The sequence below is a fragment of the Coregonus clupeaformis genome, unplaced genomic scaffold (assembly GCF_020615455.1).
Source record: "Coregonus clupeaformis isolate EN_2021a unplaced genomic scaffold, ASM2061545v1 scaf1962, whole genome shotgun sequence".
NCBI lineage: Eukaryota > Metazoa > Chordata > Actinopteri > Salmoniformes > Salmonidae > Coregonus > Coregonus clupeaformis.
This window is the reverse complement of record NW_025535416.1, coordinates 47,501-61,977: the sequence shown is the minus strand read 5'-3', so window position 1 is coordinate 61,977 and position 14,477 is coordinate 47,501. Positions and strand designations below refer to the sequence as shown.

The 14,477-nt window shown below is 48.8% G+C and overlaps 1 protein-coding gene across 1 annotated transcript in view; it reads left to right on the top strand.

The window, feature by feature from the left end:
* Positions 1 to 302: 302 nt before the first annotated feature.
* The window catches only part of LOC123487987 (protein sidekick-1-like), a gene marked incomplete at both ends in the record, with an annotated part of 46,220 nt that continues 32,045 nt past the window's right edge, over positions 303 to 14,477 (top strand). Inside the window, one exon of the mRNA XM_045218994.1 lies at positions 303 to 459. Within this exon, the coding sequence (XP_045074929.1) occupies positions 303 to 459 (157 nt within the window). The remainder of the gene's footprint in view (positions 460 to 14,477) is intronic.

The window sequence follows — 14,477 nt, the reverse complement described above, 5'->3', positions numbered from 1 at the left end:
TGTAAGGATGAGTTTGTTATGCCTGTTGATCAGCAGCTTCCAGTGTTAAGGGATATTGTGTGTAGATGGGTGAGACTTTTTAAAAAATGTAATACATTTTGAATTTAGGCTGTAACACAACAAAATGTGGAAAAAGTAAAGGGGTGTGAATACTTTCTGAAGGCACTGTACATATCACTTGTAGATTGTTTCATATTCCATGTTTTGACATGATTATAAATTCCAGCTGAATTAAACATTTATTCTCTCCTCTTCCTCTCTCTCTCCCCCTCCCCCCCCTCCCCTCCCTCCCCCCCCTCCAGATGTAGCTCCATATTTCCGTGTGTCTCCGGGCCAGGTCCAGACCCATCTAGAGGGTAACAGGCTGGTACTGACCTGCCTGGCTGAAGGCTCCTGGCCTCTACAGTACCGATGGATCCTCAACAACACAGACATCACACACTTCTCTCCACTATACACGTAAATATACCTCTCTCTATATATATACAGTACCTTTCTCTATAAATATACCTACATATACTATACTGTACCTCTCTCTACCTCCTTCTCTCCACTATAGATGTAAATATACCTATATAATATACAGTGGGGAGAACAAGTATTTGATACACTGCTGATTTTGCAGGTTTTCCTACTTACAAAGCATGTAGAGGTCTGTAATTTTTATCATAGGTACACTTCAACTGTGATAGACGGAATCTAAAACAAAAATCCAGAAAAATCACACTGTATGATTTTAAAGTAATTAATTTGCATTTTATTGCATGACATAAGTATTTGATCGCCTACCAACCAGTAAGAATTCCGGCTCTCACAGACCTGTTAGTTTTTCTTTAAGAAGCCCTCCTGTTCTCTACTCATTACCTGTATTAACTGCACCTGTTTGAACTCGTTACCTGTATAAAGATACCTGTCCACACACTCAATCAAACAGACTCCAACCCCCTCCACAATGGCCAAGACCAGAGAGCTGTGTAAGGACCTCAGGGATAAAATTGTAGACCTGCACAAGGCTGGGATGGGCTACAGGACAATAGGCAAGCAGCTTGGTGAGAAGGCAACAACTGTTGGCGCAATTATTAGAAAATAGAAGAAGTTCAAGATGACGGTCAATCATCCTCGGTCTGGGGGCTCCATGCAAGATCTCACCTCGTGGAGCATCAATGATCATGAGGAAGGTGAAGGATCAGCCCAGAACTACACGGCAGGACCTGGTCAATGACCTGAAGAGTGCTGGGACCGCAGTCTCAAGAAAACCATTAGTAACACACTACGCCGCCATGGATTAAAATCCTGCAGCGCTACCCAAGGTCCCCCCTGCCTCAAGCCAGCGCATGTTTTGGCCCGTCTGAAGTTTGCCAATTACCATCTCGATGATCCAGAGGAGGAATGGGAGAAGGTCATGTGGTCTGATGAGACAAAAATAGAGCTTTTTTGGTCTAAACTCCACTCGTCGTGTTTGGAGGAAGAAGAAGGGATGAGTACAACCCCAAGAACACCATCCCAACCGTGAAGCATGGAGGTGGAAACATTATTCTTTGGGGGATGCTTTTCTGCAAAGGGGACAGACGACTGCACCGTATTGAGGGGAGAATGGATGGGGCCATGTATCGCGAGATCTTGGCCAACAACCTCCTTCCCTCAGTAAGAGCATTGAAGATGGGTCGTGGCTGGGTCTTCCAGCATGACAACGACCTGAAACACACAGCCAGGGCAACTAAGGAGTGGCTCCGCAAGAAGCATCTCAAGGTCCTGGAGTGGCCTAGCCAGTCTCCAGACCTGAACCCAATAGAAAATCTTTGGAGGGAGCTGATAGTCTGTATCTTGCCCAGCGACAGCCCCCGAAACCTGAAGGATCTGGAGAAGGTCTGTATGGAGGAGTGGGCCAAAAATCCCTGCTGCAGTGTGTGCAAACCTGGTCAAGACCTACAGGAAACGTATGATCTCTGTAATTGCAAACAAAGGTTTCTGTACCAAATATTAAGTTCTGGTTTTCTGATGTATCAAATACTTATGTCATGTAATAAAATGCAATTAATTACTTAAAAAAATCATACCATGTGATTTTCTGGATTTTCGTTTTAGATTCCGTCTCACAGTTGAAGTGTACCTATGATAAAAAATTACAGACCTCTACATGCTTTGTAAGTAGGAAAACCTCAAAATCGGCAGTGTATCAAATAGTTGTTCTCCCCACTGTACCTCTCTCTACCTCCTTCTCTCCACTATAGATGTAAATATACCTATATATAATAGACCTCTCTCTACCCATAAATGTCTTCTTCATACTTTATTTGACTAACTTGAGAAACCTGAGAGTAACTTTTGTCTGATGTCAATGCATGATTTACACAAATGTCTCTGATACTGTATATCTAATCTTAGCATCCATCTTGTACTCTCCATTTCATCTTCCTGTCTTCCCCTGTTCTCTCTCTCCAGAGGGGAATACATGATATATCAGATAATCATATTTTTATCAAGGTATTTCTCTCTCTATATAAGATGTTGTGGTATATATAATATATATATGAACACTCTCCTGTCTGTCTCAGCTCTCACACACTTTGAGCTTTTCTCTCTTTTCTCATGGAGTGTTGACATGAGACGAGACGATGTGTTAAAAGACTAAGGGAGACAGAATTTGTTCTAGCGGCAGTTATTGCCCTGCCTTCGAAGACAAACACAATTCCAGACACACTCCTGCCTGCACACACACATACAGACAGACACACTCCTGCCTGCACACACACATACAGACAGACACACTCCTGCCTGCACACACACACATACAGACAGACACACTCCTGCCTGCACACACACACATACAGACAGACACACACCTGCCTGCACACACACATACAGACAGACACACTCCTGCCTGCACACACACATACAGACAGACACACACCGCAAACTCAAAGACTAACTCTTAAACACAAACACTAACTTTTACAGACAATCTCAAATACTAACTCTTGAACTAGGATCGAACACCGGGTCTGTAGTGACGCCTCAGACCGCTGTGCCACTCGGGAGGCCCCAGAAAAGGCCATCTTATGTGTGTTTGTGTGTGTGTGTGTGTGATCCACTGTGCTATGGAGAGAGAAGGTCATAGTCATTAGGTAATGAAGGAAATGTAAATTAATCATTAGCATTGGTCCATACATATGCATTTAAACTACAGGAGAGTGGGAGGGGGATGGATAGACCACCACGAGGTGTGTGTGTTGTTGACTAAGCTTCCCTCTCTAATTTACACTACAGGAGGGAGGGGGATCGATAGGACCACCACGAGGGTGTGTGTGTTGTTGACTAAGCTTCCCTCTCCTAATTTACACTACAGGAGGGAGGGGATCGATAGGACCACCACGAGGTGTGTGTGTTGTTGACTAAGCTTCCCTCTCTAATTTACACTACAGGAGGGAGGGGGGATCGATAGGACCACCACGAGGTGTGTGTGTTGTTGACTAAGCTTCCCTCTCTAATTTACACTACAGGAGGGAGGGGGGTGGATAGGACCACCCTACTGAGGTGTGTGTGTTGTTGACTAAGCTTCCTCTCTCAATTTACACTACAGGAGGGAGGGGGGTGATAGGACCACCACGAGGTGTGTGTGTTGTTGACTAAGCTTCCCTCTCTCCAACCCTTGCTGTGATACACTATCGCTTTTTAGATCACTCACCCACAGAGAATGGAACACACACATAGCGAGAGAGAGAGATGGAGAGAGAGAAAGAGAGAGATAGAGAGAGAGATGGAAAGAGAGAGATGGAAGAGAGAGAGAGAGAGAGATGGAAAGAGAGAGAGAGAGAGAGAGAGAGAGAGAGAGAGAGAGAGAGAGAGAGAGAGAGAGAGTTGAAAGAGAGAGAGAGAGATGGAAAGAGAGAGAGAGATGAAAGAGAGAGAGAGAGAGAGAGAGAGAGAGAGAGAGAGAGAGAGAGAGATGAGAGAGAGGAGAGAGAGAGAGAGAGAGAGAGAGAGAGAGAGAGAGAGAGAGAGAGAGATGGAAAGAGAGAGAGAGAGAGAGAGAGAGAGAGAGGAGAGAGAGATAGAGAGAGAGAGAGAGAGAGAGAGAGAGAGAGAGAGAGAGATGAGAGAGAGAGAAGAGAGAGAGAGAGAGAGAGAGAGAGAGAGAGAGAGAGAGAGAGAGAGATGGAAAGAGAGAGAAAGAGAGAGAGAGAGAGAGAGAGAGAGAGAGAGAGAGAGAGAGAGATATGAGAGAGAGAGACAGAGAGAGAGAGAGAGAGAGAGAGAGAGAGAGAGAGAGAGAGCGAGAGAGAGAGAGAGAGAGAGAGAGAGAGAGAGAGAGAGATGGAGAGGGAGAGAGAGAGAGTTGGAAAGAGAGAGAGAGAGAGAGAGAGAGAGAGATGGAAAGAGAGAGAGAGAGAGAGAGAGAGAATGGAAAGAGAGAGAGAGAGAGAGAGAGAGAGAGAGAGGAGAGAGAGAGAGAGAGAGAGAGATATGAGAGAGAGAGAGACAGAGAGAGAGAGAGAGAGAGAGAGAGAGAGAGATGGAAAGAGAGAGAGAGAGAGAGAGAGTTGGAGAGAGAGAGAGAGAGAGAGATGAGAGAGAGAGAGAGAGAGAGAGAGAGAGAGAGAGAGAGAGAGAGAGAGAGAGAGAGAGAGAGAGAGATGGAAAGAGAGAGAGAGAGAGAGAGAGAGAGAGAGAGAGAGAGAGAGAGAGAGAGAGAGAGAGAGAGAGAGAGAGAGAGAGAGAGAGAGAGAGAGAGAGATATGAGAGAGAGAGAGAGAGAACACACACCCTTTCTCTCTCTCTCGAGGGGGATCCCAACAGTTTGCAGCCATGTATTGATTGAGATAAGTGGTATTCTGCATCGACGGTAGAAAAACAAAAACAGCAACACAACAATAAGGCTGGGTGTATTGTCATGTACGCTGATTTCAGCACTTTTCAAAGTTAGGGCCCAGTTGGTTAGAAATGTTTAGAAAACAATTGTTTGGGGATGTAAGACGGCCTATTTGGGAATTCCCGGGAACACTTTCTTGGTAATGTGATATGACTTTTAGATTGACAATTTTAGGATAGAGTATTAGAACTATGTTAGTTTGACACATGTTTGGACAGTGTTAGTTTGACAGTGTTAGGTTAGAGTTAGTTTGACAATGTTAGGTTAGAGTTAGTTTGACAATGTTAGGTTGGGAGTTAGTTGACAATGTTAGGTTAGAGTTAGTTTGACAATGTTAGGTTAGGAGTTAGTTTTGACAATGTTAGGATAGAGTTAGTTTGACAATGTTTGGGCATATTGACACAAAACCACACTTAAACTGCAGTGTAATCATTGTGGAATGAACTGTCAGTAGAGGTTTTTCAATCTGTGATGTTCCTCTAGTCGAAGCCTCCTGTCTAAAGCTGATACATCACTTTGTCTATTGTTGACAACATCAGAAGGATACGCTTAGCTGAATATCTGGCTGTGTGTGTGTTTGGCTGCATTTGTGTGTTGGTGTGTGTGTGTTTGGCTGTGTGTGTGTGTGTTTGGCTGTGTGTGTGTGTGTGTGTGTGTGTGTTGTGGTAGTGTGTGTTTGGCTGTGTGTGTGTGTGTGTGTGTGTTTAGTTTTGTGTGTGTGTGTGTGTGTGTGTGTGTGTGTGTGTGTGTGTTTGGCTGTGTGTGTGTGTTTTGGCTGTGTTTGTGTGTGTGTTAGTGTGTGTGTGTTTTGCTGCATTTGTGTGTGTGTGTGTGTGTTTGGCTGTGTGTGTGTGTGTGTTGGTGTGTGTGTGTTTGGCTTCATTTGTGTGTTGGTGTGTGTGTGTTTAGCTTGTGTGTGTGTGTGTGGTGGCTGTGTGTGTGTTTGGCTGTGTGTGTGTGTGTGTGTGTGTGTGTTGGCTGTGTGTGTGTGTTGGTATTGTATTGTCTGTCTGTCTGGGTATTTGGTATGGCTACCAGGCAGTTGGTAATGAGCCCTGCTAGCATGTCCAGGTTTGTGTGTGTGTTTTATCCAGGTTGGGGTGTAATGGGGCTTTAATGGGCAGTGACACTCCAATGGGCAACCTGGCTTCAGACAGCACACAGACACACACCCTGCAAACATGGAGGACCTCTTGGCTGACCTTTTCGTCTCTTCAGTTTAGACTCCTCTCTTTACCCTTTGTTACACACACACACACACACACACACACACACACACACACACACACACACACACACTCCGCCCTCCCCCGTCTGTCCCTCTCTAGGAGGACAGTTCACACATTCTCTCTCTCTCTCTCTCTCTCTCTCTCTCTCTCTCCGTCTCTCCGTCTCCTCCAAGGTCATACACATCCTCCTTCCAGTCTGTTTCCACCCATTTCCCTCTCCTCTCTCCCTCTTTCTCTCTTTCTCTCTCTCTCTTCCTCTATTTCTCTCTGTCTCCTCTCTACCCTCTCTCCCCCTCTATTTCTCTAGGTTCTCAGTTTTTAAAGGTTTCTGTGTGTGTTCACTTTTGTATTAGTTGAATTGTGCCACTGAAGGCTGTTTATAATTCTACCTCCGGTGGCCTGGGGTGGCCTAGCGGTAACTGTCTCTACATGTACTGCTGCCACAATGGCTTCCAAGGTAAAAAATATACAGTGAGGGGGAAAAAGTATTTGATCCCCTGCTGATTTGTGGAATCGTTGCCCACTGACAAAAGAAATGATCAGTCTATCATTTTAATGGTAGGTTTATTTGCACAGTGAGAGACAGAACAACAAATAAAAAAATCCAGAAAAACGCATGTCAAAAAATGTTATAAATTGATTTGCATTTTAATGAGGGGAAATAAGTATTGACCCCTCTCAATCAGAAAGATTTCTGGCTCCCAGGTGTCTTTTATACAGGTAAAGAGCTGAGATTAGGAGCACACTCTTACAGGGAGCTCCTAATCTCAGTTTCCCTGTATAAAAGCACACTTGTCCACAGAAGTAATCAATCAATCAGATTCCAAACTCTCACCATGGCCAAGACCAAAGAGCTCTCCAAGGATGTCAGGGACAAGATTGTAGACCTACACAATGCTTGAATGGGCTACAAAACCATCGCCAAGCAGCTTAGTGAGAAGGTGATAACAGTTGGTGCGATTTCGCAAAATGGAAGAAACACAAAATAACTGTCAATCTCCCTCGGCCTGGGGCTCCAGCAATAAGATCTCACCTCGTGGAGTTGCAATGATCATGAGAACGGTGAGGAATCAGCCCAGAACTACACGGGAGGATCTTGTCAATGATCTCAAGGCAGCTGGGACCATAGTCACCAAGAAAACAATTGGAACACACTACGCCGTGAAGGACTGAAATCCTGCAGTGCCCGCAGAGGTCCCCCCTGCTCAAGAGCACATACAGGCCCGTCTGAAGTTTGCCAATGAACATCTAAATGATTCAGAGGAGAACTGGGTGAAAGTGGTTGTGGTCAGATGAGACCAAAATGGAGCTCTTTGGCATCAACTCAACTTCGGTGGTGTGGAGGAGGAGAATGCGCCTATGACCCCAAGAACACCATCCCCACCTTAAAACAAGGAGGTAAACATTATGCTTAAAGGGTGTTTTTCTGCTAAGGGGACAGGACAACTTCACCACATCAAAGAGACAATGGACGGGCCATGTACCGTCCAAATCTTGGGTGAGAACCTCTTTCCTCAGCCAGGGCATTGAAAATGGGTCGTGGATGGTATTCCAGCATGACAATGACCCAAAACACACAGCCAAGGCAACAAAGGAGTGGCTCTAAGAAGAAGCACATTAAGGTCCTGGAGTGGCCTAGCCAGTCTCCAGACCTTAATCCCATAGAAAATCTGGTGGAGGGAGCTGAATGTTCGAGTTGTCAAACGTCAGCCTCAAAACCTTAATGACTTGGAGAAGATCTGCAAAGAGGAGTGGGACAGAATCCCTCCTGAGATGTGTGCAAACCTGATGGCCAACTACAAGAAAACGTCTGACCTCTGTGATTGCCAACAAGGGTTTTGCCACCAAGTACTAAGTCATGTTTTTGCAGAGGGGTCAAATACTTATTTCCCTCATTAAAATGCTAATCCAATTTATAACATTTTTACATGCGTTTTCTGGATTTTTGTTGTTGTTATTCTGTCTCTCACTGTTCAAATAAACCACCATTAACATTATAGACTGATCATGTCATGTTGTCAGTGGGCAAACGTATAAAATCAGCAGGGGATCAAATACTTTTTTCCTCACTGTATATATATATATACAGGTAAAAGTCAGTAAATTAGAATATTTTGAAAAACTTGATTTATTTCAGTAATTGCATTCAAAAAGGTGTAACTTGTACATTATATTTATTCATTGCACACAGACTGATGCATTCAAATGTTTATTTCATTTAATTTTGATGATTTGAAGTGGCAACAAACGAAAATCCAAAATTCCGTGTGTCACAAAATTAGAATATTAATTAGGCTAACACAAAAAGGGATTTTTTATGAAATGTTGACAACTGAAAAGTATGAAAATGAAAATATGAGCATGTGCAAACTCAATACTTGGTTTGGAGCTCCTTTTGCCTCAATTACTGCATTAATGCGGCGTGGCATGGAGTCCATGAGTTTTCCTGGCACTGCTCAGGTGTTATGAGAGCCCAGGTTGCTCTGATAGTGGCCTTCAACTCTTCTGCGTTGTTGGGTCTGGCATTCTGCATCTTCCTCACAATACCCCACAGATTTTCCTGGTAAGGGCTAAGGTCAGGGAGTTGGCTGGCCAATTTAGAACAGAAATACCATGGTCCGTAAACCAGGCACGGGTAGATTTTGCGCTGTGTCAGGCGCCAAGTCTGTTGGAACCTGAAATCTCCATCTCCATAGAGCAGGTCAGCAGCAGAAGCATGAAGTGCACTCTAAAACTTGCTGCAGATCGGCTGCGTTTGACCCTGGATCTCAGGAAACAGAGTGGACCGACACCAGCAGATGACATGGCACCCCCAAACCATCACTGATGGTGGAAACTTTACACTAGACATTCAGGCAACGTGGATCCTGTGCCTCTCCTGTCTTCCTCCAGACTCTGGGACCTCGATTTCCAAAGGAAATGCAAAATTTGCTTCGTCAGAAAACATGACTTTAGACCACTCAGCAGCAGTCCAGCTCTTTTTTCCTTAGCCCAGGTGAGACGTTCTGGCTGTTTCTGGTCAACAGTGGCTTGACACGAGGTATGCGGCAGTTGAAACCCATGTCTTTCAAGCGTCTCTGGTGGTGGATCTTGAAGCCCTGACTCCAGCAGCTGTCCACTCCTTGTGAATCTCCCCCACATTTTTGAATGGTTTTTTTTTCACAATCTTGACTAGGGCGCGTGATCCCTATCGCTTGTACACTTTTTCTGACCACAGTTTTCCTTCCTTGCCCCTCTCATTAATGTTTTGGACACAGAGCTCTGAGAACAGCCAGCCTCTTCTGCAATAACTTCTGTGTCTTTCCTCCTTGTGCAATGTGTCGATGGTCGCCTTTGGACAGCTGTCAAATCCGAAGTCTTCCCCATGTTTGTGTAGGCTTCAGAATGTCACGATTCAGACAGACGACCACAGAGGACCACAATTGCGTCACACCAGAAAGTTTATTAAACTTAAGGGAAAAGGGAAGTAGGGAGTGAATGAAGGCTCCAGGGGTAACAGGGATCCGGTCCAATGCGCTGGGTCTGTGCCCCAGTGGCAGCGATGCGTCCTATGAAGCCGGTGGTGGGTGGTCCAGAAGTCCTGGGAGAGACACAGACACAACAGGGGCGGAATGAAACCAGGCAGCAGTACAGTTCAAGGGAAATCCAAAATACGTAAGTAGCAAGGCAGAAGGCTGGTCAGAGTTACCGGGATTGAAGAGTAGTCAGGAGTCGTAATGGCAGAAGCAGGTCTGGATCTCCCTGAGGCAGAAGAGTATCCAAAAACAGGCAGGTCCGGGGTCACAAAACCAGGGTGAGCCAGAAGCGCGAGCAAACAGGTTCCGGGTGTGAGCTGCAGACGATCTGACACCGGAGAGCTGAAAGACAGGGCCTTAAATACTGGGAGAGGTTAGTGGGTAAATGCAGCGCAGCTGGCAGAGAATTAGAGCCGAGCAGAGCAGGGACAGGTGGAGCTAGTTAGGCTGAGTAGAGAGAGGGAGGTGAGCAGAGGGAAGATAGTGGAAACAAATTAAGGTGGTAACCCGGTGGAGTGAGAGGGCTCATGACAGAACCCCCAAGGACGGCCAGAGTCCAAAGAGCAACACCACGCCCGGGCGGGAGGAGGGGAGCCGGAGAGGGCTAGAACTCCTCCGAACGGTCCGAGTGAACGTCCTCATCCTCGAGGAAGCCGGAGGGCCGTGGTCGGGAGATGGGACAGGTCCGCAGACAGGATCAGGCACAGGACAGGAAGCCGAGCGGGCCGGACGGTTAGGGGACCCTCTGGGGCGGCCTCTACGGATTGCAGGTTGATCCGATGCCGTTGGTGGAAAGCGATGAGAGTCCTATCCACAATCCGACTAGCTGGCACCCAGGTCCTTTCCTCAGGTCCATAGCCCTCCCAGTCAATGAGGTACTGGAGACCCCCTACCCCTCCGTCTGGACCGAAGCAGGCGGCGGACGGTGTAAACCAGACCACCATCGACGAGCCGTGGAGGAGGAGGACCAGGCGCAGCAGGGACCAGCGGACTCTCATGGATGGGCTTAATCTTAGACACATGGAAAGTGGGGTGCACCCTCAGGGAATTAGGCAGTTGGAGCCGGACAGCAGTTGGGCTAATCACTCTATGATAGGGAATGGGCCAATGAACCGAGGTGCCAGCTTCTGCGACTCCACCCTGAGTGGCAGGTTCTTGCATGACAACCACACCCTTTGACCAACATGGTAGGTGGGAGCAGGAATTCTCCGACGGTTGGCCCCGGTAGTGTAGCTGGCAACGGACCTGAGGAGTGTGGCTCGGGCTTGTGACCAGGTGCGGCGACATCGACGGGCAAAAGCAAGTGCAGATGGGCAAGTAACCTCCTCCTCCTGGCTGGCAAAAGAGGAGGCTGGTATCCATAAACACATTGGAAAGGGGACATACCGATGGCAGAGCAGGTCAGAGAATTGTGTGCGTACTCCACCCATGTCAATTGCTGCGACCAGGAGTGGGGGCTACGTGAAGTCATGCATCGCAGTGCCTTCTCGAGCTCCTGATTAGCCCGCTCTGACTGCCCATTGGATTGGGGATGGAATCCGGAAGTCAGACTGACTGTGGCTCCCAGCAGGTGACAGAACTCCTTCCAAAAGCGGAGGAGAATTGTGGACCACGGTCAGAAACAACATCCCTTGGCAGTCCGTGGATCCGGAAGACGTGTTCCAGGACCACCTGGGCGGTCTCCTTGGCGGTTGGGAGCTTGGGGAGGGGAATGAAGTGTGCCATCTTGCTGAAACGGTCAACGATGGTGAGAATGACGGTCATGCCACTTGAAGGGGGCAGCCCCGTGACAAAGTCAAGGGCGATGTGAGACCAGGGACGCCTGGGCACAGGCAGGGGCTGCAGCAATCCGGCTGGGGGCTGGCAGGACGACTTGTGTTGGTTGCAGATGGGGCAGGCTTGGATTGAATTCCCCGACATCCTTCCTCAGAGAGGGCCACCAGAACCTCTGGGCGAGCAGGTTGTAAGTGCGTGGAGCCAGGGTGACAAGCTAGGCGGGAGTCATGTCCCCACTGAATGACCTGGGACCTCAGGTCTTCGGGGACAAAAAGGCGGCCAGCTGGGCAAGTGCTGGGACCTAGCTGGTTACGGAGAGCCTCCAGCACCTGTTCCTCAACAGCCCAGGTCAGAGCTGCAACGATGCAGGGACTTGGCAGAATCGACACAGGGTCCTGGAGGGGGTGTCATCCTTCTGGAATTGACGGGAGAGGGCGTCTGGCTTGGGTGTTGCGCGATCCAGCCGGTATGACAGAGTGAAATTAAACCTGGTGAAGAACAGGGCCCAGCGGACTGCCTGGAGTTCAACCGTTTGGCCGTGCGGATGTACTCCAAGTTCTTATGATCGGTCCAAACGAGAAATGGAATGGTGGACCCCTCCAGCCAGTGACGCCACTCCTCCAAGGGCAAGCTTCACAGCCAGCAGCTCACGGTTCCCTATGTCGTAATTGCACTCCAGAGGGGGACAACCGACGTGAGAAAAAGGCACAGGGATGGAGCTTCCTATCCTCCGCAGCCCACTGAGAAATCACAGCACCAACTCCCACATCCGAGGCGTCCACCTCCACAATGAATTGCCGGTCCACATCAGGCATCTGGAGGATGGGGCGGAGGTGAACCTCACCTTGAGGGTACTGAAGGCTTTGTCGGCTGCTGGGGTCCAGGTGAAGGGTTGCTTGGTGCTGGTTAGAGCAGTGAGAGGGGCAGCAACGGTACTATAGTTCCGGATAAACTTCCTATAGAAGTTAGCAAACCCAGAAACTGTTGCAGCTTCTTTCTGTTCTCCGGAACTGGCCATGAAGTGACTGCTGATACTTTGGCAGGATCCATTTGGATACTTCCTTCTGCCACTATGTACCCCAGGAAGGCCACTGTCTTGACGTGAAACTCACATTTCTCTGCCTTGGCGTAGAGGGAATTCTCCAGAAGACGATGAAGGACTTGCTGGACATGGCGGGTGTGTTCAGACAGGTTTCTGGAGTAAATTAAGATGTCATCCAGGTAAACGAAGACAAACTTGTTTAACATGTCCCGCAGTACATCATTCACTAGAGCCTGGAACACAGCAGGAGCATTGGTGAGGCCAAAAGGCATAACCAGATACTCGTAGTGGCCTGTTGGTGTATTGAATGCGGTTTTCCATTCATCTCCCTCCCGGATCCGCACTAGGTGGTAAGCGTTTCTGAGATCCAACTTGGTAAAAACAGTGGCTCCCTGGAGCAACTCAAAAGCAGAGGTGAGCAGAGGCAGAGGGTAACGGTTCTTCACTGTGATGTCGTTGAGTCCCCTGTAGTCGTGCAGGGCGAAGAGATCCGTCCTTCTTCCCCACAAAGAAGAAGCCAGCACCAGCAGGAGATGAAGATGAACGGATTAATCCTGGGACAGAGAGCCATTGATGTAGTCCTCCATGGACTTTCTTTCAGGAGCAGACAACGAATAAAGACGACCCCTTGGAGGAGCTGTTCCAGGGAGAGGTCGATGGCACAGTCGTACGGTCGGGTGAGGGGGCAGAGATGTGGCTCTTGCTTTGTTAAACACCCTCTCTGAGACCATGGTAGCATTCTGGGACATTGGAGAGGTCAGGAGCGGAGTTAGTAGGTACTGGCCGATGTGCGGCAGCAAGCAGGCAGGTTCGGTGGCAGTCCTCTCCCCACTCCCTGATCACCCCGGTCACCCAGTCGAGCTGAGGGTTGTGCCGGCGGAGCCATGGGTAACCCAGGATGAGGGGTTGGCCTGGAGAGGGGAGCAGGTGAAACTGGATAGTTTCTTGATGGTTTCCGGACAGACCCATCGAGACCGGGGCCGTGACATGAGTGACCGATCCGGTAAGTGTCCGTCCCAGTGCCCGGGCAGGAATAGGAGGTGTCAAACGGAGGTTCTCCAGTCCCAGTTGGCGTGCCAGCTTGATGTCCATTATGTTGGCTTCGCGCCAGAATCCACCAGAGCAGCCAGGGTGTGAGTTGAGTCAGAGAGGCGGAGGTGAACTTGCAGCAGGGGTTTGCGGTCGGAGGACTGGATGGTCATTGAACTCAACCGGACTCCCCTACGCCCGGTGAGCTTCGGCCCTTTAAAGGGCAGGTCACCACACAATGTCCATCACCTCCACAATAGAGGCAGAGGTTTGAGGTGAGCGGCGCTGGCGCTCTGCAGGAGTGAGGGAGGCTCGCCCAATCTCCATAGGCTCAGACTGATCAAGCTGACCTGGGTGAGTGGCAGTAGATGACAGGAGCCGGATCTCTCCGAATGCCGGTAGTAGGTGGACCTTGGCGCCCCCTCTCACGACGACGGGTCTGTATCCTTCTGTCGATCCTGACAGTCAGTGCGATGGCTTCATCAAGAGTGGAAGGCAGTTCATGGGAGACCAACTCGTCCTTGATATAGTCAGCCAAACTATGGAAGAACGCGTCCCACCAACGATGGTGTGTTCCAAGAACTTCGTCCTAGCCAGGGTTCGGAAGTCGATGGAATGGTCTGCGACTGTACGTCTGCCTTGTCGAATACTGAACAGTTCACGAGACGCCTCTGCGGTGTGGGTGAATCCAGGTCAAACACCTTCAGCATCTCCTCAGCAAACAGGTCGAAGGTTGCACATGCGGGGTTTGACGTTCGAACTCTGCTGTTCCCCAGAGTCGAGCTCGGCCCGTCAGGTGAGTGATGGCATACCCAACTTTAGCCCCTCCGTGGCGAAGGTCCTTGGCTGCAAGGAGAACTGAAGTCGGCAGCTAGTCAGGAATGGCCGGACCTGGGTTGAATCGCCGTTGAACCGCTCGGGGTTTCCAATCTTGGGTTCGAGCAGCGGCTGCAATGACCGGGGCAGGTAACCGGGGCTGGGCTGGTGGGCAGACTGGCTGGAGTAAGGTTGGTGAG